At 34.0% G+C, this 27,993-nt stretch overlaps 1 protein-coding gene across 1 annotated transcript in view; it reads right to left on the bottom strand.

The window, feature by feature from the left end:
* The window catches only part of LOC150095131 (uncharacterized), a 343,889-nt gene that overhangs the window by 113,582 nt on the left and 202,314 nt on the right, over nucleotides 1-27,993 (bottom strand). Inside the window, exons 3-4 of the mRNA XM_090411119.1 lie at nucleotides 15,951-16,018; nucleotides 3,425-3,505 (exon numbers count right to left, since the gene is read on the bottom strand). Coding sequence (XP_090267245.1) covers nucleotides 3,425-3,505; nucleotides 15,951-16,018 — 149 coding nt within the window. The remainder of the gene's footprint in view (nucleotides 1-3,424; nucleotides 3,506-15,950; nucleotides 16,019-27,993) is intronic.

Here is a 27,993-nt window from a genome sequence, read left to right as displayed (position 1 = left end):
CAAATTTACAGAGTTATCGAACATATGAGCCAACACTCTGGCGCAGTTTTCCTGGACATCACTCAGGCATTTGATAGAGTGTGGCATCACGGACTAATTTTTAAACTACACGAAGTTGGTATTCCATTACCACTAGTTCTACTTATCAAATCATATCTAAATAACACAAAATTTAAAATAAAACTCAACGGTATCAGATCCACAGAGAGGAGAATCACGGCCGGAGTCCCCCAAGGCTCTCTGCTATCTCTCCTACTCTTCTCCATATACATGGAAGATCACCCCAAACTGTCCCCAGCTATCACTGTTCTATATGCCGATGACACAATCATTATAGTCAGATCCCTCCGTCCACAATCAAGCTGCAGAGAGAGCAGTCAATTAATTGGAGGATTGGTACACCAAGTGGCGTATCGCAATTAATCCAAACAAAAGCTCTGCAGTACTTTTCACCAGACGTAAAGCAGAACCGAATACAAGCATACAAATGTTTGGTAAAATCATCCTTTCGCGCAATTCAAACAAATATCTGGGAGTTCATACACGTCTAAACTTCAAGTCATATATGGATAGTGTCGCCACTAAGGCAGGTCAGACTATAGCACAGCTATATCCACTTTTGAACAGGAACAGCTTCCTAAGCATAAGCAACAAAATCTTACTTTTCAAATCGGTAATCAGACCGCAACTAACTTACGCCTCTCCAACCTGGGGTCACACGACTAAAAGCAACATCAACAGACTTCAGATAATACACAATAAATGCCTAAGAATGGCATTTAATGCCCCATGGTTCATCAGAAACATCCAGTTACATCAAGAAGACAATCTTTCAGATATTAAGACCTACATGACAAGCATTGCAGAGAAATTCTTCACAATCACGGATAATCACCCAAATCAGTTAGTTCGACAGGCAGCGGACTACAAGCCCTCAGATCGTTTCAAACATAAAAAACCGAAATTCTCCGTCGCAAGAGAAAGCTGATACAGCCTCAATGCTCACAATAAGCGGGTAAATTATCCACAATAATCTCATCACCCACAATCTAAAATCCAGATGAATGGATAAAAAGTCAAGGACTCAGTCCATCCACCAATTAAGTTCAAAGTTCATTTTGTTATTATTTCAGATTAATGATTGTACTGATAGGAATCAGAAATATGATTCAGTTCTAACATCAGCATCGGTAGATTGTGCTACTAGATAGAGGGGTATTCAACAAAACACAGCTGTGACGAAGTTGAGGCATTTATTCCAATTAATAAAAAAATACTGAAAGTGCGTAATTTTTCTCCTCCTCAGATTTGGTTGTTTCTTTTGAATTACGGCAGAAGAGAAAGTAATGTGTTATATTCTGAATTGCGTGTATTCGTTTAGCCCGCTTACCTGTTTTCTCCGATAAAAAAAATGGAAATTCCCTAGCATCGTAAAACACTGATAATTCACCTGAAAATTGTAACTTGCATTATTGAGAAGTAATCTTGTGTTGTGCCCTTTGCGATTTACGACCATTAAAAAAAAAACGTCGTGTTATTAAAACGTTGCTTCTGAAAACATGGGAACAATGAACAGACCTGAAATATTTCGACGATTTTTTCAAGCTTAAAAGAAGATTGATGCCTGTTAATACAGAATGGTTCGAACCAGTCATTCCAAGGGTTAAACCTTGCACCCATTTCTATTCAGAGGCGCTTTGGAATTTACGTGAGAGGCTGCTGTGAACATCGACCTGAAAAGTAACTACTAAAGAGTGTTTTTTCCACCTTCATGAGAGAAAAAAAAATGTTCTCAATCTTAGACGGATCTAAACCCAAGTTTACAAATAATAGCATCGCTACCGACACATTAGCGGTATGATATATTATTAGTAATGGAGAGATTCGTGCCAACATTTATAGAGATATTTTGGTACAATTATTGGGTTGTTATCTGTGATTAGCCTTCATAGCTCAGTTGATTTCGATGGAGTCCTTCGGTTGGAAAGACCTGGGTTTGAATCCTATGACACGACGAACCTTTATCTGGGCTTTTCACTCAAAGGTGAGTTAGTCGATCTCATACGGAGATGGATGGGAAATACTTCCTATTGTCTAATAAAAGCAACGGGAAACCACCTTGTTTTGTTCCTTATCATTGTTTGCTCCACATCATTGTTCCTTAGTAAAGTATCATTGCTTCTCCAATTAACCAACCCGAAATAAAAAGTAAGTCTACTAAACACTGCCACCCCCAGTAGCTTTCGCAGCACTTTTGTTATTCTACTTAACTATCACCTTCTCCCATCTAATCACATGCAGTTTTCTTAAATAATTGGTTATGGTTCTTTCAATTACAAATCTTTCTATTCTCTTCATTTTTTTCTCACGACTCTTAAAGGTAATTCGCCACCAGTTACAGTCATGAAAGTGAAGCTAAATGTAAGTAGATTATACATAAGATAAATTTTACTTCAAATCATTTTTATCCACTTATATTAATGAAGTGATCTATGATAACATCGCACGAAATCAGTGCGATGTTTCATTACGAATAAGAAGCGTCCTTAGAAAGTGATTTTGCCAAGATCCTACTGGTAATGATACTTGCATCTAAACTGTTTCTAAGACAAATAGCCTAAGATAAAGATCTGCACCGAAATGTAACCAAGGAAGCTCTATGTTGAACGCCATTTGACTTAAATACTCTTCACTCTTAAGCCATCTTTTCCGGTGAATCTATGGAGGCGATTCCTCAAAGGTAACCTTCCCCCTTGTCGTCTTTAATTTCATTTTAGTTAATTTGCAGATAAATACATTTAGAACGTTCTCGTTTCGTTCCCTTACAGTTTAACGTTGATTTAAGAGGCGCTGAGAATGCTAATTTCGAACTAAGAAAGCGTAAAAGATTGCTTAAACGACAGAGATTTAGGAAAACATTTAAACTGAGTTCCAGTAAGCCTAAAACAATATTTTATTACTGTAAGTGCTGTAATAAGAAAGATTTATTTCGACACCTGAAAATCTATTTATTTTAAATTATTAAATTAAAAATAAGATTTTAAATTAGTAAATTATTAAATTAAAAATAAGATTTTAAATTCTATAGGTATTTATAATAATAATAATAATAATAATAATACACCATTTTAATATTTGCATACCGATAAGTCACTTGATAATTGAAGGGAGTTTGAGTTCGTTATTTTTAATGATCAAAAAGTTGATAACTTGTTTTGAATTGTTCCACTTTGAAAAGCATACATAACTATTAAAACTTGGGCTTTTGTTGGGCTAAACTGTTCCTCTTTCGTAAGCATAAACAATTACGAATCGATCAATGTAAATGGTCGCTATTGTATCTTTTAAAAGTAAAATGACGACGTTATCTGCCCTCAGTTAAAACTGTTTCCGAAGATTAAATTCAAAAGAAAATTAAACTTACCTCTGAACATGGAATACAAGTGAGCATCAACATTCAATTTCGAACACGCTTGTTTGAGAGAACGGTAATCGTCACAGTATGCTAAAAATGGCGAATACAAAACAAGAAAATTTGGGACACATTAAGAAACCCTAAAACACATTGAAATCATCAAATTAACTATATTTTTAAATATGATTATTCATAATAAAAATTTAATTAGTCTGCATGTCTTTGTAAGAACTACATCTGAGAAATTAGTTGGAATACAGTTATTGTGCATACTCTTTATATGTATTATAAAAATTTATTTCTTATGACTTAAAAAAAATAATAATGTAAATAATTATTATAACGTAGAATGTTATAATAATAACATTCTACGTGTTATATAATATAATTAATATAATATATATTATACTATAATATGATATAATAATAATGTTCTAATTTTTAATTTTAAATAAGGTTTATAATATAATATAATTTATGTGGAGGAGTTGTTTATTCATGAAAACCAAACTTTAGGACAGTGAAATTAAGAAATCGGGGCACTTGCTAAAGCTCTCTCAGTTATTTCTCCGGCAATTTGTAGCGTAGATTCGATCATAAAATTAATCTTGTGAAGATCATAAACTAAACGCCAGATTAGTGATATGAACAAGCGACAGAATTTCTTTTCCGATTTTTCTTATCAACACTGTCACATAACTTATAATTAGGGCTGGCATTAAAGTACGTGAGTTGAAGAAGCAAGCACTTGGAAGTTCCTAGCAGTTTCTTTATCTCTTCAAGTCATTAACAAGCAGTTGTTATAAGTTTCGATCATCAATTTTATTAGTCTTTTCTCTGCCTGTTGTGGAATATCTGATGGTGGTGGCTATTGTTCAATATATCATTTTCTTGGAAGTATTTTCTGATTACGAGAAGTACAGTGATAACTTTAGTCGTTATTTCGCTAGATTAATTATTTATAATTATTTTCATCGTCTGTGGATCATTATACCGGTCTAATTACATAGATGAAGCCAATACAGAAGACGGAAAATTTTGTGTGCACAGTAATTACTGTATTGCCTGCCATCTGGTGAATATTTCGGAAAACAACAGATGTGTACTTGCTCAATTTAATGAAAAGCTAATCTCTTGATACTTGTTTGTCAAATGAAGGTATGAAAGCTGAGCTATCCTTCCAAAGAGAGGTGGTGGTGTGAGTTAATTCACTTCTGCTTAACACAACTATTTCAACACATTACTTTATCCTGGGTGACAAGATGAACTCGATGGTGCTGCGTTTTGAGTTTATCTCATCAGGCTTACCTATTCTTTACTGTTTAGAGCTGATATTTAATTATCTAACTGCAGCACTAGCTTATTTCAGTTTTAGCAATTAATTCTGTGTATATGGGGATTGTTAGCATCACCTGCATGTGTACTTAGCTTGGGCTATTTTTAATTTCCGTAAACAAAGTAGATTTTCAGAAGAAAGGTCTTCGGTGTTAATCTACAGCTAACTTTAAGTAACAGAGTTACATTGTTGCAGACGACGTCACGTTATTATTACGTCCATGCTTCGTCAGCAGAAACAAGGATAGTAATGGCAAGAGAAGCAAGATTTACTTCCTCTTCTATGGAAAATACGCGTTCCGTTTTCTTTGTTCACGATGAATTAAAATAAACCTGAGTGTTCTTTTTTGTTCAAGACATAAATTATAAGTTGAATTAGAGTTTTGTGTTCGTATATTTCCGCTATTGCTGTTAAAGGCGTCGAGATATCTGATTATCATTATCGACCCCTATTGAAAAGATAATCAAAAAATCAATCAATCTATTGAAACGTAATCTTAGAATTTTACTTTTATAACTGAGAGAAAATATGTTTGGTTGATTATAGAAAAGATCTAAACAGCAAATAAATAGAGTTATTATAGCAGTACTTTATCCTTTTATTTACTGATTACAATAAAATGAGACAGAATTAGGGTAATAAGTTCCATTGGAAACGAACTTTAAAATTAATTGTAGAGTAATAAATAAGTGATGTCATTTCTGGAATCAATCAGCTATACCTTATTACTTACTGCTAAATGGTAAATGTTTGAGTCAACAGACAATAATATTTAGATTTGCTTTTAAATGCATTTGGTAATACTTAAGTTGTATGAGATTGAATACAGACTGTTGGATGATGTGAAAATGTACAAAAAAAAACATGTTACATGGATACATAGTAAAATGACGTCGCTATTAACTGAATTTTTAACTAATAATATTCACTGCTTAGTTTTACCGCGAGCCTCTGTAGCTCGGTTGGTTTAGACGAATCATTTGATTTGAAAAAAACCGGTTTCGAATCTAGTCTATAAAGTGATGAACTTTTATCAAATGTTTTCAATCAAATGGCGAGTTAACGAGTCTCAGACAGTGGTGGGTGCTTCTGGTAACTCAGTTTTTCGTCCCTCAAAACTCACAAACCGAACGCGCAGATCTATAGACATAAATATTTATCCTTTGGGAATACATCAGAGGAATGGCCATCCGGCTACACTGACTTAAAACTCCTATTTAGGGGACTCAACCAGTCTTGAGGGACGAGAATGAGTCTGGGGTGGGGAAATAATTAGACCAAAAGATAATGATTTTGCAGTATTTTTAATATGTACAGGATAAGCCTAATTTAGTGAAGCTTTTATGATTATTTGTTGGATAATAAGGTTTACTGACAATGGCTGAGATGAAACCTATTAACTTTGGTCTTGTGTTTAAGGTATTTTTCTCATAAATCATAAAGTCTTATATTCTTTATTAATAGCACTATCGACAACCTTTCTTAAAAGGACTTTATCAGAAGCAGTATCTTTATTATTAATAACATATTTGGAACGTAACGAAAATTTTTAAATAATCTTTCGTAACTTCTTCATGATGTACTCAATTACGATATCTTTCAGTCGATGATATTAACCTGGAAAACAATTGTCTATCTACTAACTATCGACTTCAGTTGCGTTTGCACTCATTCCAACAGCGCATCAAAGAGAAAGTGCCATATTTCTACCTCCGCAACACACTTAGCATACTGCTATTACCTCTGGATTTGTTTAGCAATTCTCTGGACGTTTTCGCTAGCGAGTGTTATTCCCATGACTTGCCCAATATAATTGTAACAAATGGAGCCGAGATTCCCAGAGAGCCCTTGCCACTCGCCTTAATTTCATTTCAAATCTCCTGCCTAGGAACGAACCACTAACTGGTGCCGATATGGAGCGAGATCTCGCATCTCTGTATGCTCCGAGGAGACTAATCAGCACTGCTAGTGATTGCTGCCGAAATGACCCACTTTCGTGGCATTCCGGAAGAGGTGGTACTTGTGTAAATGCATTTCATCTGTGTAGTTCCCTCAAGAGCTGTAGGTCTTCGCAGTCAACAGTCATTATACTTAGGGATCTATACATCTTATGTGTTTAAGCGAATTGGCCAGAAACCTATGGACAGTGAGTCGGCCTCGATTGTTCCAACGTTGACGAGCGAGCGGTTTCGGGTTGTCAAAAGTGATTTAGAGCTTTACCGTATTTGACACCTGTAAATGTATCAGGGAGGTGAGTATTGGCGGAATTAGATGGTGCCGGCGGTACAAATTGGAGTAGATTACTGTATACAAGCGGTGATATTCTGAGAAAGCCACGAGATATTGAAATTAGCTTAACAACGAAATGCTTAGGAAGCGGAGGGAGGGGGATGGGCAAGTTTCTTTCGGATTTCCCTTTTAACTATTCTGGAGGAGCACTCGTGCGTGCGATGTTGTGGCGTGAACTTGAAATCCATTTATTTAGAATGTAGATCACAATAATCATTTTTCCTATTTCTGAGTAAAATATATAATTAAAAAAAATAAACGTTTTTCATATACACCACTACATTGCCACAGATACTTAGATCATTCTCACATTAAAATTATAGCTAACGATCTTTGTTTAATTTCCTAACGCATGAAGGATATTATTATGTATATAATTACGAAGAAAGATTTTAATACATTGGTTTAATATGACTTTTATCTTAAAAGAGGTGATGATTTCCACGATCCTAAAGCACACCATTATCATCAACAAGAACATTTTTTGTTGCACGCATTTTGATCTTCGATAAAATTGCTGACTCTATCAATTCACTTATATCTTGGTCTTACTCTGGATTTTCTTTACAATATTTCAAACTTTTGTTTTCGTAATCTTTCAACAACGATTGATTAAATGACCAGATCATCTTAGTCTAGCTTTCCTCACATATTCCTCAACGACAGCAATGCCAAGTTCCTTTCTAATAACTTTATTTTAGCGTGCGTTCTTCTGCCATTGATGCCATCTTTTCACTCCCCCTAATTTTCTCGAGAACTTTCCCACCTGTGTGTGGTCTCGAGTATTTGATCAAGATTTTATATTTTTAACCCGGCTCTCAGGTCCATAAGTTGAAATTGGTTTGAACACTGCATTGATTGTATACAGCTAGTTTAGCAGTTTGACAATTTCTCTCTTCCTCCAATTCTGTATAATTTTATTCAGTTGACTTCCTACCATACCAGCTTTGTTGATTCTGTTGTCTGTTTGCATATTTAGCCAGCCGCCTTCACTAAAAATTATACCTAAGTAGCTGAAATGTTTTACTTGTTCTATAGGTTCTCCATTCACAATGCAGTTGACATTTCAATGTTTCTGCCTATTTTCATGTGTTGTCTTTGCTGATTTTCCAACCAGATTTGCTATGTCAGTTATTCAATTTAGTTACGGAATCCTACAAACTTTTGTTAGATTTAGGAGCATAACATCATCTACATAAATCAAAGAGCTGAGATTAACATAATCAATTTTGATATTAGGTTTAATGGCACTGTTTTTTATAATGTGATCCAAATGGATGACGAACAACAGCGGAGATAATCTGCACCCTTGTCGCACAACTGATTTAACATCAAACTAACTTGATGCACCTCCTTGAAATTTTAACTGAACGAGGTTCTGAAGAATATCGCACTATAAAGGTGCAATTTATGTGATAAAAGTTTCGCGTTTTTAACTGTTGTTTTATGTGCCCATCTGACTATTATTTGTTATTATTATTATTATTATTGAGACTCTTATGATCTGACTATTTTTAGTACGGTTGGTCGTTCTTTACCAATTCTCCCTTCAACAAATCTCTTAGCCATTTCTCAAGTATTCATACGTAATTTTTCCTGGTATTCTCAGTAAAGAAATTTCTCTGTAATTCTCCCATTCAGTTTTATTTCCATTTTTAAAAAAGTTATGCGATCTTTCCACTCTTGTAGGATTCAGGGTTCTGAATGATGTATTCATAATAAAACTTTCATATTTTATCACTTCCAGTGGATCCTACTCCAGCTGCCTTTCCATTTCAGATAGTGTTCCTATCTGAGTAATGATTTGTACTTCTGATTGCCTTCCAATGGGGATATTTTATAATATAATCCAATATTTTACTATTTCATTTAATAAGCTTGCAAAGTAATTACTTCAGACATTCTGAATAGCCTACTTGGTGCTTTATATTATCTTTCTGATTTTTCATTCATTCTTTTATACTCTTCCTTCCATTCCTGATCTTCTAAATAGCATTCGAAAGAATTACACTTCCATATTATTTCTAAATCTTATCATTACGTTTGTTTAGGTACGTTTAAATAAGTTGACTTTTCTACACTTTCTTCTGTGTTCTCTGAGATAATATACTGAATTACTACACAGGAACAATTTATTCTTTCGCGGGATGCTTCTTTAACTTCGCGTGTATATTGTGGTGGTCGTATTACAGGATAAAATATCTTATCCTTTTTCTATTTTTATTAAAACCTCCGTGTTTTTCTTGTTTCAATTTTTCGATTCGATTTTTATTTTTCTCTCGTTCAATAATTATATGGGAACAATTTATGAAGATTACCTTAAGTTATCTCTCTCTCTCTCTCTCCCTTGTGTTTCACCGTTATTATTTTTTTAAACCTACAGATCTAGTAAATTCTGAATGTGGTGTCACACTTTACAAATATCCCTCTGACAGATACGATTGAATTACTTAATTATTGAATTTTAAACATAGGATTCAGTAGAACAAAGCTAAAATATTACACCAAAAGTTTTTTTCTTCTGGATAGACTGCACAAGGAACGCTGTGAAGCAAACATTCACAACCCAAACCTGAACAAAATTGATTGTCTAAAACCTTCTCAATTTATACTAATACTTACCATTCATGTGTTCCTCGATTTGTAATTGATTTTTTGTTTATATTTAAAAAATAGTTTATTAAATCTATTATTGTATTGTAATTTACTCTGGATGTCTGTTAATGCAGACGGAGGTATTCTTCTGCAGCCGATAGTGCACATAATATCACGTGCTTTCAACTGAATTGTTGTTCTCTAGTTTGTGTTTTCCTATAATTATAGCAAGAAAATAAAAATTAAAAAAAATCGAAGAACGAAACCATATAAAATGCAATCAAAACATGTGAGAAGAACGGGAAAAAAAAACTAAGAAATATCTAAAATAACTGAAAGGGTAAAAAAATAAACAAAATTGGAGCTAAATAAAATATAAAAATTTAAACTGAAGAAAATTGAGAGACAGTTATTATTGAAAGCCTAATATACTTGAAATTTTTCCAAAGAGGCTTCATTTATAGAAGTCAAGGAAGCCATTATAAGTGAGCACAATGATTGATAAATTATAGGAGCACGTTTAAAGTTGTGTGGTTAATTCGTTTATGATAAGCCTTGAGATAGCATGCGCTAATACCGCACGAGTTTTGATTCAATGGGTTACGACCGTCAATCACAATTACAAGTCATCCTATTGGTCCTTTTAAGTCTTGCACTTTACTGCATGTCACAACTCAATATGTCTTTATGTTTTATTCACATAATATATCAGTGAATTTTGGTCTATCCATCTATCTATTTTCTATCGTTCTTTCCTTGTACGCAGTTCTCTCTTTATCTGTCTATCTTACGTGCATTGTCAGTCAATAAAATGTAGTTATCTGTGAACATTCTTTTCTTGTATATGACACTATGAATAGAGGAAAAAAAGAGGTTTCCGATCCGGAAAATGACATATTTTTTAGTCCGTTAGCGTTCCCTTAAAACCTTTCACGGCTTAAGTGCAGTGTGCTCTATATGCCGCATGAAGCGACCGCGAATTCAGAGAATCAGGTTGATAAGCGGAAATCAACGCCTACCACCGATCTTAGTAAAGTGATTCCCTTCTCTCTCTCTCTCTCTCTTTCTCTTTTTTATCTGTAACCAAAATCTCCTATACTCTTTCCTCTCCATCGCCTTTCCGTTGTCTCCGAATGAATAGACAACCGATGCCATTATATCTGTGTTGACAGTGATGGCGGACGTCCAAAGCGACCGGATCAATTGTGTCACATCACTGTCAAAAGCGACACGGAACACGGGAGCTTGTCACCTGCATCGCGGTCTCCCTTGACACAGTCCTAGCACAACCAAAGGATGTCATTCTGTGAAAACCCCCGTTGTATACCCTTGTGTCACTGGTCAGTAATCCTGCCTCCAACGCTGGTAATGGACGCTAAAGTGGCTCATAGTCTGTGTCGTCGCTAGTCTAGCCAAACGTGCGCATATATGTGTGTGTGTGTGTGTGTGCGGAAGTATCGGCAATCGCTTGAACTTGCCGTAGTTGGTCTGATGCTTAAGATAAAAGGTTAAAAGTTTTATAGAAATTAAAAAAAAAAACTTTAGAGAATTTTTAGAGGGAGAAATATTTAGTCCGTACTCTGACACAGACATAAAAAATCCCTCCTCCCCCCTCCCCCAAGTGACAATAAAACGAGATGAAAACAGAATGGGGAACTTGATGACAAAAGGACACTACGGATAAAAAAAATAAAACGTTGGAGAAGAACTTAGAAAATACAATGGAATAGGGGGAGGAGATGCCCAAATGAAAAACTCCAAAGTTGCGATCAATAAGGCTTTAAAAAAAAAAAAAAAAAAACTAAAGTTATCAAACAAGAACAGGGCAAAAGAAGAGAAAAGATTGGTTTTTCAAAGAATCTCTAAGACAAGGATAAAGAAAATCGGAAAGATCAAATGCTAAAGAGGTCTCGAGACAGGAGATGGATTCTCTTTGGTGGTCCTTATCTTATCTGATTGCTTAAGATTATCATTTTCTTACTATTTAGGTTTTATTTGGAGACACAAAATACTCCTTCTAGCTTCCCCTTAAGGGTAAAATGTCTTTTCGTCTCATGCTCTTTAGCTAAGCAGAGGGATTCGAAGAGATTGGATAGAGGACTGAATGGAAAAGAGCCATAAATAGTAAGAAACAAACGGAAAGAAAGATAGAATAAAACGGAAGTGACGCTAAGAGCAGAAAAAAATATTGAATCAGTGAAAATGAAGGTGTTTAGTTGAAAGTTGATAAAGAGATGAATATGCGAACAGAAATCAAACACAGTTGACAAGAATTATGATAAAATACAAAAGATTTCAAGAAGACACGGTGTATATAGAAGATCATAAAAAGAAGAAATAGCTATGCTACATTTTTCGAGAGGCAGGCCAATTCATCTTGTGAGGGAGGGGCGCTTTGATCGCTTTAAAGAACAAAATCTAATAAAGGTGAAGAGAGGAAGCGACCTCTATCGGTTGTTTTGAAACGATGTGAATACTGTCTAGCGAAGGTGATAAATATTTATAGACATTGTTCTTAACTAACACAATAAATGTTTTATTGGCGTCGATGAAGTAAAAAGAATGTTAACAATATTTTATCTATGATGGTAGCGGAATATCACACTTGAAAGAGATTTTTTTTTATTCTGTTACTTAAACGTGTATGATACAATGATTCTGATTTCAACTTTATAGGATATAGGATAAGTTATAAGTGATGAAATCTTAAAGTCGTACTCAGAATACTTGGTAATTCACCAGCCTCTCTGTTGGCATGGAAACCGAAACCATGTTAAAATTCACGTTATCTAACTCGGTAATCTATTACATATTACATTTTACAGGTACCAAAACTATCTCATTATATAAAGAATTTATTCATAAAATAAAATGGTGTAGTAATACAATGAAATCAGTATTTACAGGAGTGGGAATTTGTTTTGTAAGTCAACAACACACACACATATATACATTGCGTCACTGAGCGCTGTGAAATCTACGAGTGAAAGAAAAGTTAATATCTTCATCAGATGAAAAATATCTTAATATTTTTTATCAGCTCTCATACTGTTAATCACGCGATATGTCATGACGTTAAAACTTTTAACCAATAAAATATGCTTCTGATTTAAATCGTAAGACTGTCTCATTTAGATTCTCGAAATCTTGGTTTTATTTTCTCATAATTCTTGTTAAAATATGTTTTATTTCTTTCATTCTTTATTCATCTCTTTATCAAACCTTCAAATAAACGCACTGTTAATTTCGTTGATTTAGTATTTCTAGATATTAAATTTATTAAATTCGAAAAATATAAATTTTGTACTTATTTGAAATTATTTTATTTCCAAATAAAATGTTTTTGTCATCTGAATAACGACCGCATCTTCAAGTGTGCTTATGTGCAAATAGGTCGTAATTTTTAAATGTTTTGGACACTAAAAGTACACTGGACAAAATATCTGTTTCAATTTTTTAAACAAACAAGACAAAGTAATATTGTCTATCACTTTGTGCTGCTTGTCACAAAAGTATTGATTCATGTAGAATGGTATCTTGGTTCGGCAAAGCACGCATTGTGTCGTGAATCAGAGACAGGATCAGATTGGTAGGGTTTATTACGATCTTTCCCCATGTCTCATAATGATTAATAGTATAGTAACTATTGTTTGTCAAGTTGGCACACAAACAAGCAAGGACTATTTGCATACACTCTCTTGCAAAAATTATCCGGACATCACCATGTTTATCGAATATTACGTACCATTCACAGTGACAAACTACCTAATGCAGACCTGGTGAGATGAGTGGACAGTTTACCTGGTGTCCAACTAAACGTTGTGGGGTAGAATCCCACCGTAGGTACGCTAGTGATGTTTTTTTGGTGATAATTGATTTTTATCGTCCGGTGTGATCACATTCTCTTTATTGAAGATCTACGGTGGATTGAAAAAGTTCAACATTCGGATCATCTGACTTTTACCTTACGATATCAAAAGGCGCTATAGGGGTTTTGAAGGACAGAGTTCAGATAAAATCACTTGAAACTAAAGGATATAAAACCAACGGATGTGATCCGTCACACATTTTCAGAGGTGTATCGTGTCGGTTGTAAATCAATTGTTTCAATAGGAATTCACGGCATTTGAAGCTGTGGAGGCTTGTACCAAAGTGTTATGTTCTCAGATATCTTCGGTTTATCTGGAAGAACAGATGCATAAAAATCAAGCATCACTCCATAACTCCCCCCCCCCCGCTCAAAAGAATTCTGAGATTCGAATCAGTCTACACTATTCAAATCAAATGAATTGTTTAGTTACGATGGTTTGTAGAGAAACATTAAAAAGCATGTTTTGTGTCCTTTATTAAATATGGTGCAGTACTGTTATTGACTAGAATTCCATTCGCATTAGTTGTAATTACCCCGGGAAAACGAATGTGTATCATTTGCTGAATACTTCTATATCGCCGCTAGCTCAGTGGCGATTCCGTTGATGTGAATATCATATTGAGGTAGAAGCTATGAAGAAATAGGGGGAAGATTAGATTGTCCTAATATGAATCCTACCGAACACCTTTAAGAATAATTAAATATTTGGTTATTAATAAGACCAAAACATCCAGCGTTATTGCAAGAGCTGTTTTGATAGAAGAATGGACCAAAATAACTCTGCTCATTTATCAGTCTATTATTACTTTCTAATTCTACGTTGATATTTGTGGAAATCAATGGTTTGATAAACACCTGACTCCTAGTATTTCAGCAGAACAATTATTATGTTGTAATCTATTATTTGAATATTTCATACGCTGTATCTCAATATAAATTTCGATAAAATGTTTCAGCACCATACGAAATGCTTCTAGGAACATATTTTTCCAATAGCGATATTTAGTTATGATTTAGATGTTACTAGTAATCGTAAAATTGAATTACAATGTTAATGAAGTATATATTTTAAATATATTACTTTGAAAATATTTTTCGTATGTTATTTAAGAGTTTCTTTTAAACATTTTTCATAAATCTACAATTTCATATAAGTATTTAATACACATTTTTTTCTTTTTAAAAATAAATACCGAATTCATTTCAAAGGTTAAAATTTTGTATAAATATCTTAATGGAATAAGTACAATGCGGTCTATTTCGACGATAAATTGCCTAACAACTAGATTGTTTGGTGTATATCAATAGTTATTGCAGAGTTTAATAGGCTTCGAACTGAACAGTTTGCCCCTGTTCCGACTGGAAGCCACATGGGTGTATTGCTGTGCAACTAGTGTAGGATTAGTGCAGCCATTTAATCCAATAATTGCAAGGATTTTGTCTTTACAATTATTAGCTACTAAATGTCATATTGCAGTAATCCACTAGCTCTGCTTATATAGATGTAGATCTCTCTCTCTCTCTCTCTCTCTCTGACACACATATAATAGTTAAGTCTAATCCGTTGCACATAAGACAGGAGAACGATAGTACTCTACAGTGAATCTGAAGTGTGCCAATCGATCGGGGCCATGTTTCCCCAGCAACGACAAATACACTGTTGTTATCGGAAACCCCCATGTGTTGTCTCATGCTCACCTGGTTAAGCTACAAGCTCTGTATTCACTTCCTAGTGATATACGTCTTCAAGACATGTTCCATACAAGGTTCAGGAAACCTGTTAAGTCGTTAGGAGTTGTAGACCCTGTATATAATTGGTCGTTCATAACTTACTACACACACACACACACGGCTATTAGCTTTCCTATGTTGCAGTAACCATAATAAAAATGTAATTTCCCAGAATAAAACGTTTTTCCGGATCAAATGATTTGTTGGGCTGATAGTTTACCAGATAACGCGAATTATACGAGAGAGAGAGATGTTATTCATGTATAATTTGACTAGCGTGCATTACTTAGTATACATTCATCAAAACAGATATTGATGGCGAATAAAAGGAAAATTCGTATTTTTCAGGAAACCTTTAGTATTTTAAAGAACAATAACAACAAGAAAAACAATAACATATTAACATGGATGTCATTTATTATAAGCAGAGTGATGGAGTTAACTCGTCACTTTACTTATTACATTAATAAAGTATTTAAATTACTAAAATATAGAGTCGGTAGGCTTTAATTTGACATATATGATGTAATATAACAAAGAAAATTATAGATACATCCATATTTTATAGCCTAATTTTTTTTTAAATTATTTTCCAAGAATTCAAGCTTATTTCTATACATGGTTATATGATATGACAGGATCCAATCCATAATATCCTCCATTTTAATCAAGTATTTAAAATATTTGTAAAACTTAATGAAATTAAAACTTACTTTCTCGATATTGTAGGACATTGGAATGCTTTTCATAGATAACAACACATCGGAAACACTTTTCTTTACTAAACGAAAGAAAAATAAAGAAAATGCTGTTATGCAAATCATCAATAATTCAACATTACACCATTTCTAAAACGAAATCACTACACTATAAGAAACTAGAAACTTGTGTGTAGTGGTCTTGGAACAGACTTAATTATTCAAAGTAGCGTACGACAAATTTAATATTAAAATTAACGTATAAGGAGATGCTTGTAGAAACTTTGCAAACCGCAATACAGCTGAGTTTTCTTTTCTCGCAAGCGAACAAAAGTAAATTTGAGCATTGTCAATTTCATGATATAGATATATATATATCAGGGGCGTATATTCAGGGTATGCGGTGCACACCCACGGGATAGCAATATCACGGATATTACATTTTTGCATTTATTGCTGTTAAAGACTCCCCAAATTATTTCCTGGCTTCGCGTGATTCCTAAAATTAAACTCAGTATATTATATTAATGAAGAGGACACACTTCGACGCTTGAACATTGAATCTCATTCACGTTAATAGCCCGGGTGTGCGGTCACAAATAGGAACACCTTTGAACAGACGTACAGATGGCGCAGTGGGTCATATTCTTGGCGTTCCAGTGGTTTTAAACCACCCAGAAGGCGAGGCAGGGTCTGTGCTGAGACAATAGCATCCAAAAATCAGTAACTGTGATTGGTTATTGTGTCAACCAATCAAATTAAGCGTTGCCAATTGTAATCGGTTGCTGTTGTTTTTTTCTGAATTTCGTCTGATTTGCATGCGTGAAGTGTGAAGTAACCTGCTCTTAGGATGCCGATATAGACAAGTTTTTAATATATAATTTTCTATAAATAATTTATAAATTTTGGCTATATTTACAATGGGAAATACTTGATCTACTGAAGTCCCGTTTTCTGCCAGAAATTTTGCGGATTGTGTGATTGTATTCATAGGAGGTAAACCTAGTTCTCATCTTCCAAATTTACTATTATATTTACGCCTTTGAGTAATTCATATATACCACCAAATATAGCATTCTTCTTCATTATTGTTTCCTAATACATCTTAAAATAAACATATTGTCGCCCACTCTACGCGGATTTGGTTACAATTAATTAATAAATTAAAGTATTCAGAATTATCCTACAATTAACTGCATTGGACCAATTAAGATGAGCGCTGATGCGCTATGCAAAACTTTCACACATCAATAAAAATGCGATCATAAGATCAATCTGATGTGAATTTTGTGGCACAGGTTGTATAAGCCACACGACAGCACACCCAACCGAAATGGACACTCGACGCCACTGATATATATACGATTTATAAAATTAGATAATATAATATAAATATAATATTATAATATATATTTAATATAATATAAATAACATTGTAAAATATAATTTTTTCTTTTTTTTTCAGTTTAGAGAAGTGCACATACAATATTTTAAAAGATATACTTCAACCAAAACTTTATTGGCCCCAATCCTGTAATTAAAAGTACAGGAGAAAGAAAGGTATGATATTGTTATACAAGTCTCCTATTTTGATTTTAATAGATGACAAGAGAATTAAAGTCATTCACAAGAGATTCGCTAAGTCTGTGAAGGGAATTATATCATGACAGATATGAGAATCGGTTGGTTAGTTTTAATCTCACGAATTTGTCTACTAGGAGACGGAGATGAGATTTAATTGAAATTTATGATTTCTTTCAAGGCATATATGAGATACACAACAGGAGTTTGGTGAACTTCAATAAAATAGGATCTAGAAGATCTTTGTTGATAAAAAAAATTTAGCCAAACAATAAGAAGTTATTGTTTTTTTTTACTGTTTTATAGTTGCAAACATATGGAATGTCTTACTCTTATAGAAGCGATGAATAGAATGTAATTTCGAACAAAATAATGTGTGGAAATCAAATTAATAAACATTTATGAGTGGTATCCACCTAACACAGCAGTGTCGAATGTCTAGGTTAGGTGTAGATGAAATATGTACGTAAATAATAATAATAATAAAATAATAATAAAGTTTGAAATTTAGAATTTTTTCACAATTTTAAACCTAATCCCAATCTTGGATTCATTTATTGATACTTACATTTACTGCAGGGGAAAAATAGCAATTGAATAAGAATGGTCTACTACTACTACTACTACTACTACTGATAATAATAATAATAATAATAATAATAATAATAATAATAATAATAATAATAATAATAATAATAATAATAATAAAATAATAATAATAAAGTTAATTATGAATATGTAGACTTTCGACCAGTAAAAGTCAATTATAAATGGAAATTTCTTGTTTAATATATTTATCTTTATAATAAAATAATTAATATTGGATTATGAATTATTTTAATTTTGTTACGTTAACAAATTTTACGAATTATCTACTGAGAAGATATCATTTGATTCACTCATATATATAGTTGGGGATAGGGATTCCAGGTTATATTGTGAGTGGTAGGGGTAATTTAGCGCTCGTATACAACTGGTAATTTTTATTTGTTTTATTGTGTTTTTCCTTAAAAAAATTAAAGTTTTATAGTATATTTTCGTGTAGCGTTTCGTGTTTTTAGAGTATTTAGCGTCTTTATAACATATTTTTATTGTGATATTTTAATATTAAATACAGGTGTAAAATGGTTCCAAAAGCCCAGAAGAAACGTATGGCGAAGTAGTGAACAAGGTTTTCTCCAATAAAGACGATATTAAAGAGAATATTGAAAATAATCAAATCTCCGAGATCGCTACGCTAAAGCAGATTATTAGACAGACGACGAGGGAACTACATACAGGGAGAATAAAAACGTTCAGTAGCGAAATGAAAAACAAAGCATGGAATCAGTGAATGCATAATAACAAAAATCTGGTAAGTAAAGTTGGCCATAAAAAGAAGAATGTTCTTTGATATGGTGATTCTAGCATAACATATGATGGCCACTGATGAGCGGGTTATAATATCAAGTTTTCCCAGTGCAAAATTTAAAAATATAACGCAAGCAATTCAAAAACAGAAAAAAGGAAAAGTAAACGAGATCGTAACTGAGTAGATACTAACGACTTAACTAGCGATAAGTTTAGTATGAGAGAGGACATGAAAGGGTTGTTGGAAGAGGCGAGAGTGAAGAGTGAGAAAACCCATATAATAAAAATGAATTAAGAAGGGCTATGATGGCAAATGATTAGATGCGCATGCGTGTAGAAGGAATGGATGCGAGTTTTTGGATGTGTGGAGTGAGTTGGAGAAAAGATTGGATTTGTGTAAAAGGGACGGCCTACACATCAGAAGTCCTGAAAAATTATTAATGGATATCAGACCTAACACAGAGAGTCAGGGAAACTGAATTCTGAATAGAAATCAGGAGATTCTCAGTGTATGAGCGACAATGTTGTTAACGATGGCAATGGTTATTATTATGGAAATGATTACGAAGAGAGAACGATTCTCTGTTCATCCAATTTGGACCTAACCGGCATGTGTAACGATGTCTGCATAAGTAAGAAACTAGATAAGAACAGAGATCTGCAAGTGTCGAACTGTAAAGACCACCTTTATTCACCAATACAATGCCACCTGTTGAAGCCTCTTTACCTCTCCCGTTCATCAAACTATTAAACCCATTGAGGTAATCTCCTTATAGTGAGTTTTTTTTCTGAACCATTTGAAAAAGTTCACATTATACTTTTATTTGTTCAGCTTCTAATGTTCACTTAGGATGGTTGCTATTTAATGTTATCTATCAATCCACCCCAACTTCTTGAGTGGGTTACTTTGGTTTTGTTTCAAGACGTGAAAGCTACCGCTTTATAATGCTCTTCTTTTAAAACTGTTGAAACGATTGCCCACCAGGAATGACATCTCTATCTGAAAGGCATATTTGATCACAATAATATATAGACTTAAAATCAACATTTCTGTTGAATTTTAAATTTCCGTATTTCAATCGGTAATGGCAATGCGATTTATTTGAAAAGACCAAGGTTCGAGTTCTATCTAGAAGAACCAAGAACTTTTCTAAGGGTGTTTTCATCTGCGGGCACGTTAGTTGATCTCATGAGAAAGTGGCAACGTTAGGTTTTTTCATCCCGTAAGGCATCCAAACCGTCCACAGAACACACGCAATTGACGGTCATTATACCCTGATCTCATGGCCTTAATTGCTTCTTCCATAATTCAAAAAGATCAACCAACTCTTGATTGAAGTATGTGATTAATTACCCTGAAAGCAATCGATGAAGTCTAAACAATCAGACCTACTTTTTTACAAACAATGAAGCCCTAGAGCACATTTTGGCATATTTTGTTTTGCTTAATTGGCCCATTAAAATGTTAAATGACAAAGTATAATACTGATCTTAAACTGAGGAATTATCATTTTGAATTCAGAAATAAACAAGAAATATTATTATTATTATTATGCTGTACTTTTTATAATACGATAATCTGATATTTGTGAACATTTTTACTACAGATTTGTAGTCTTCAATTAAACTCAGCGCAAATATGATTAAAGAACAATAAAAATTTTAAAAAATAATATTTCAAATTGTTTTGACTATAAAAATATTTCATAAATTACTGTCGAATATAAAGCAGTTTAACAAGAAAAATACTTCTAAGTATTTGGTTATAATATGAACTTTATTTAACAGCCTATAATTGTTTACATTACAAGTATGTGAAAAAAAAAACATAACTACAATTCATTTTAAAATATAATATTATACTTAATTATTTAATCATTTTTATTATTTAAAAAAAAACTTGAATCTAATTAAAATATATTAATACACCAATATTTATATACATAAGTTGATAATATTATGGTATTTATTATTACTTTTGAGGTTACATTAAATATAGCGTTTATATATCCTTTAGCTTCCTTAGAACGGTTCGAGAGTGTTAATTCTCAGGTCATTGGTCGCACCTACCTGCAAAGCTTGGTTATTACTTATTACTGTGTTTCATTATCCTCCACGAATTAAGGATGAAATTGCGATCAATACAGATGCGATAGCCAAATATGAACATTTATTCATTATAACGTATTGTTTGAATGATTTTATTTCCGATTAATTTATTAGTCAAAATCATTTTGGTTAGTTTAGCTTCTAATCTATTTTTAAAAATTATTTTGATGATTATGTTTTTTTTTTGTTGTATTTTTTTAAAAAATTGTTTAGCACGGACATGAATTTGTAAATTCGAAAGTTATTGACTCCTTCCGTCAGAGGGCATTACATGGACATAAAAGAAAAAAAAAGCATTTCGTCAATAGACTGGCCAAAATCTACATGTACTGTAATCCCATGAAATTCATAAATATTCATTCGCGATCTAGTTGAAATGCGACCATCCCTAAAGTTCCAACATTTCTACAAAGATATTTAATAGGGTATCTTACCTCTATTTCCCAAAAGAGAACCCAATCAAAGATTCTTATCTCCTGTATATTTACTGTCTCGATAAAGGCGCTTAAGAAAATAGTCCACAGTGAATTGGAACGACTTAGTATCATTTTCTTCTTCTTTCGTTTCAATCAATCTCTATTAGGGGGCGCACTATTTGCTCTAGTCCGTCTGGGTTTCCAGTATGGATACTCGGATACAAACTTGTACCGCGTTTCCATTTATAGAAACTGGGGAAAGACGTTCATTGTTGAAGGAGACACAAATAAGGCCCTGTTCAAGCAATAGAGACCTCGAGAAACCCCTTCGCAGAACACAAGGGGGTGGACAATGTGCCGGAGTGCCTCCCTGAATGTTCCCAAACTCAACAAAGAACAACCTCTCCGAGGACTGCCAAGTACTTGGGAATGAGGACAGCAAAGCAAGTTTGGAGAACGTTGTTAGCCCTATTTACTATCGATTATTTGCTTAAGCTGATTACCGCAGAAGGAACTAATCGATTTTTTAGACTGCGTTCCCTCTTTTAGAGTTTGTCCTCTCCCGGGTCAGTGTAACGTAGGACTCTTGAAAACTCATGGACGCATATAAATGACGGGTCGGATACTTTATGTCTAGCTGACAAATGAGGCTACATGGTCCAGAGAGGATTCAGACAGAGCAGAAAGGCAAACAGTTCGTAAAACCCTGCTTAGTTATTCGGAGAAATAATCCTGGGGAAAAAATTTCATCTCCATAGCTTTTACCCAGACTAAGTCGCATTAAGATATGATTAATATACATTTTAAGAATACGATATCTAAGTCCCATCTACTTAATACGACTGTTTCAATTCTCAACAGGAACTTGACAATGAAAATACAAATTTCCTGCCTTTCTCAATTAAGAGAAATGGAAATTAATAAATTTTCAGAACTCACGAATATATGCGGACATGATTTAAAATTCCAAGCAATTTATTTTAGTGATTAACTATTTCACTTGAATACTAGGAATACTTTAATACATGAGGATTTATTCAAGTCGAGTTATGTTAGATACGTTCAATACATATCACTCACACTAACAGAGTTTGAGCAACTCTAGTAGTTGTAAATATCGCAGAATGCACGACGTGAGCCAACCGAAATACGTATTAAATCAGTAGTGTTTTTCTTCCCCGTCTTCTATTGGTTGGAATCAATTATCGAATGGAAGTGATAATGACGTCTGATTAGTTCGAAGCACTTTTGCGATATTCGAATTTTTTATTGGATATGTTACTTTCAGAAATGAAAGTAGCATATCCAATTTTTTCTTTTTTTCAAACATGGTTTAAATTGTGATTGAATAGATAAATGGTACCCGATCTTTGAAAAGCGTTATCCATATGGAGTGATGATTCGTTACAGGTATTTCTAATCCCAACTCTATTAACTGTTCCAAGAAACTAAGGTCATAACAATAATAATTTACTATTATTATTATTGTCAAACTAATGACAATCCCACCAATATGAGATTAAATTAATTGTAATATTAATTCTTAAAAATTAGTCCTTAAAAGGACTGGCTAGATGGGCGAAGCAAGAATGTTTTTCATATTCCCCGTTATCTGTAGAGGACAATGTAAGGATAGGGTGTTATTGAGCTATATAAAGCTCTGATCATGGGAGGAGGGTAATAGAAATAGCCGAGCCTTAGTTAGAACTTCATTGCCATCCATTACCCCCATGCTCAACCCCGGGTGAAGGCAACAGCCAAGCCTCAGTTGAAACTTCATGGGCTATATTGCCATTCGTCACCCAAGCTCACGGTAATCTTTAGTAAAAGGCGATAGATTATCACGAACTATATCGCCATTCGTCAAAGCTCACGGTAATCTTTAGTAAAATGCGAACTATGAAAGAAAACCTCCGGATACCCAGTTTAGTTCCAGCAACCACACGGAGATCTTAAAAATTGACTGCGATAACACTAACTGTAATATTTTGATTAAAAAAAATTAAAAGTGTATTAGATACATTTCAAAATTAATTAAAATCTTATAAGATAATTAAAATATTCCTTTCATTTTAAAAATAAAATATAATTTCCATTCTTAATTTATAAGAAAAATGTATAATTCACGAGAGTATACTGTAAAAACTAGTGTGAACAACGTCAACTTAGAAATCCTTCGTATAAATATATTTATACGAAGTGATATAACGTAATCATCATCAGATTTTTTTCGAAATGAATCAAAAATGGCTGCGAATCACGCGTTCCGTCTCACTAGACTATGCAACAGATATTAATCTCCGAAGATTTTTGATCCAAGTGTGAATATGGTTGGATCAGTTGGACTGGTTTTATAATTACATCATTTAGATGTAATTATAAAACCATTTTATATACGACATTAAATGTAATTAAATGTCGGGAAAACAAGGAAATTAATATGACTCTTGGAGAATCCAATCACTTGAAATATCTAGAAAACGACTTACAGCACGACGCAGGTTACGTCTGAAGGGAAAAAAAAAATTAAGTGCGATTTATTATACTTTTATTAAACCAAGAAAGGTAAAAGGCATAAGTGTCACTATTACTTTTCAAAAGAATTTTCTTTTCTGAGAAAAGTTTTTTTCTTAGAAAACAGAAAATAAGATTATTTTCTGAGAATAATGTTTTCTGTTGTAAGTGAAGTCAAGTAAAAACAAAAAATTAAAAAGGCTTTACTTAATACGCCAAAAAGGTGATAATATAGTTTGCGTCCCATCTGTAGAGTAGATAAAGAATAAGGTTTAAGTTTTTGAACTCTTTCAATATTTGAATCAGTTGAAGAAATTCGAAGCACTTCCATAACTCAGTTGGTATAGGCGCTCCATTGGTTGAAAAGCGCCCTGTTTGAATCCCATGATGTGAGGAAGCTTTCTAAGGTCTTTCCAATCAAATGGTAAGTTAGCCGGCCTCTCGTGCGAACGTAGAGGGTTTTTTCTCGGAAACACAGGTGTGTTTTATCCCTCAGAATAGGCAAACCGTCCCCACGAACCCCTAGTGAGAAGGCAAGCCAGCTACATTAAATTGTTTAAAACCTCCTCTCCCTAATTAGGGAGGATTCAAAACGTCTTAGACAGATGAAAAGTGGATAGATGGAAGAACGTCGACCTCTATAAATCTCGGTGGACTTGACCCATCTGAGGGTCAAGTCCACCGAGATTTATAGAGGTCTATTGCTATCATCAGATTTTAAAATCTGGTGATGGCACGCTGCTGTCTCTCAAGCAGAGAAGGCTCAAGATTTAATCTTGGAGGGGGGAAGAGTTGAGTAGACGATTTGAGAATACACACTACGATCGTATATGATCTATGACTGAGCATCTGCAGTGATTGCCAACACATGATACTTGTGATCTCCTCTGGCCTAGTTCGGGCAAACGAAGTAGCACTCAGTTTGTCCGAGTACTACCTCGTTCGCCTTGAGTTCACAGCGGCCGTGATTCCCGAGAGCTATAGGGTATTCCCACCTTATGTGGCCGCTAATTCATAAGTAGTATAGAAATAGAAGACACGACACAACATAAATGAAAAAAACGAATTTTAATTAATTAAAGAGTTTTGGAAATTTTTCTAGTGTTTTTTTTTTTCTTTTTGGGGGGCAGGACCCCTTGGTTTCCCCTCTGGATGCGCCACTGTGTAGAGACAACACAACTGCGTAAACACCTTGATACTTCTTTATCTATACAGAAGAGTGCATCTTAAGAGTATTTCTTTTAACATAAGAAATAACTTAAGTGGGGCCCTTCTAATCCGATGTGTTTACCGGAACGAAAGCTAACAGTTCAGCTACTTAAATACCCCAGAAGAAAACAAAGCTAAATGAACACCCTCTCACATTTCGCGCAGACCATTAAATCAACTGTTAAACTAAAACTCGGAGTTTAATAGGCTGCCACAAAGCACCTCTTACATTATGTTTCTGTCATTTCCTCGAACAATATTAAAAGCATTCTTAATATTGTTGACGTATGGAAGCAATGAGACGGTGGGTGGAAAAGGAGGGGATTCAAAGGGAAGATGGCATTACCGGAGCTGAACGAAATACCGCGATCAATCGATGACCATAAATTTGGAGGTTGCCATTCTATGCATTCCTTGATATACTCTACCATCTAAATAAGTGGCCATTACAGTTAATAAGACATATAAAAGTTTCTCTAGACGTTCTTAAGACTATTCCCCGGTGTATATTTAAAGGCAGAAAACAGTTTTCTTTTATCGCTTTTTAAGAGCGATAATGAGAAACGCTTACTGCCAGCGGTTCCTTTTTTAACATTTATTTCATGTTCGGATAGCCAAGACGTTAAGAAGAATATTTTAAGAGATTTCTATAAACTCTTTCGAGTCAGCCCTAACACTTATTTGTAATTTACGTCAATGGAAAAAGATTTGTGTTATGCCTGGAATTATCGCTTTTGGCTACACTTAATGAATAGGATTTTATGTTAAATGCGGTTATTTATTCTTCGGTTTTGCTTCCAGGATCAATAGGAGAACTCGTTTTGAGTAGGACTTGGGTTTAATGAAATTTTCTCCAATAGTACTAAAGCGAGTTGGTCATTTGGGAAAAGTACTTTTTTTTATTTTGATGTTACAGTCGGTGTTGTCGAAATAATATGAAATTATAGTAAAAATGGTCCTCAACTGCATATATTTGTGGTCATCATTGCGACGTTCTACTAATCAAAAAAGAGACAAGTAGTAAAAACAAATAATGAAAAGGGAAAAATATTCCACGTATAAACTTTGAAGGGGGGTAGAAAACATCAAAATCAACCATATTCACATAGAAAATCATGACCGGAAACGCCACCGGAAGATGCAGAAATAACACAAGGCAGTAAGTATTGTAAAAAACTTTATTAGGCGTAACTGAACAGTTCAACAGTAGTTGGATACATAATATGGTAAACGAGGTGCATGTCTGCCATCTCAGAGTTCGTAAAACGACGGATGTTCTTCGTACGACGTCGAAAGCTTGAATGAGGAAGCCCCAATTGCTCACCTGGAGCGCTGGCGAACAGCGCCACCTATCATTTTCGGGTGGCGTTTCCGATCATGCTTTCCTATGTGAATATGGTTGATTTTGATGTTCTCTACAAGTTTGTACGTGGAATTTTGAACCACCCTGTATATATATATATATATACAGAGAGAGAGAGAGAGAGAGAGAGAGATCTCTGTGTGTGTGTGTGTGTATATATATATATATACGGAGAGAGAGAGAGAGAGAGTAATTGCTTATCATATAACTAATTTCTAAGTGATTTGAAATCTGTCCACGAAAGATTTTGAATCTCTCATCTCTCATACAGACTACTTTTTATACGCTGTAGTATCCATGCGTGTCACTGTACAGATTATACATGGAACCTACTACCTAACTAGGTTATAAGTTGTCGTTGGAGAAAACAAAAGCCACAGTAACTTGATGATATTTCAAACGACCCTTCATGCGCCTAAGAAATTAATTATATTTTAATTCTCTTAGCTTTACCTTTCTCTCGTTATGTTTTTTCCCAAAAAGCCAGATAGGAGCTGTATGGGATTAAATGCAATTGTTTTGGAGCAAAAGTTCAACTTTACTATTTGTGCCAAAGTAAACCTGGAGACTGTGTAATCTGGATTACAGGGCACGTCTTTGTTTGGGTACAATACCTATGTTTTATCTTTTAATTACGCAGACCTTCCATACTGTTGGCCAGTACGCTCTGTAACACATCAGGTCGTCGTACAGCGACCTCGGCATATTTAAGTGGCTAATATTTTAACTTGGACCGTGTCATCCGGATGAAGAAGTACTTTCTGTACGTCGCCTACACCCTCAGCGGTACCAGGAGAATTGAAGATAACAACAACTCATTAGGGAAAGCTTTTTTACATGTGTGTGTGTGTGTGTGTGTGTGTGTGTGTGTGTGTGTGTGTGCTAACTAGTTTAATTCGCTCTCCTCGTAACCTTTTTGATGCTCATCTGCAGACCTACACTCATTAGGCTGAAAGGGTTGTAAACTAGAAGCGTGATCAGCATTCGAACAAAAGACATTCCTCGATAGGTTTATAACATAGAGTTATTATTATTATTCTTTTATATCGTTCTCATTTTTAAAGTGATGTTTTCCATACAAATATCTTTAGTGTGAAAAAATAGTACGAATTTTAGAGCAATTTTAGAAAAATCTGAGTTGTTTTTTGTTCCTTCTTTGTGATAAAGAAGAGAGAGAGAGAGAGAGAGAGAGAGAGAGAGAGAATGAGCAATGAAAATCTACGGTAGAAGAAAGAAAAACATGTAGAAAAAAAGGCCACGTTTAAATGCAAGGGAGAAGCTTAGGACTCGTATGCAGAAAAAAACTTAGAACAAAGATAAAAAGCAGGAAATAAACTCCAAATGAGACAAAGAAGAAATCATTTAACTTAATTTAATTAACTAGATTCAATAGAACTTGATAATTAAACAAAACACCAGCTCAATAGCAACCATTACATGCCCATTGACGTCATCACCGAAATTGCCACAGTGAAATCTAAAACTGTTTTTTATTCATCTTAAACTCAGTTTTTTG

The sequence above is a fragment of the Typopeltis vanoorti genome, chromosome 21 (genome assembly GCF_054136105.1).
Source record: "Typopeltis vanoorti isolate ZY-2024b chromosome 21, IOZ_Tvanoo_1.0, whole genome shotgun sequence".
Lineage (NCBI taxonomy): Eukaryota > Metazoa > Arthropoda > Arachnida > Uropygi > Thelyphonidae > Typopeltis > Typopeltis vanoorti.
The sequence above is the reverse complement of the archived record's forward strand: the minus strand, read 5'-3'. Positions and strand labels throughout refer to the sequence as shown.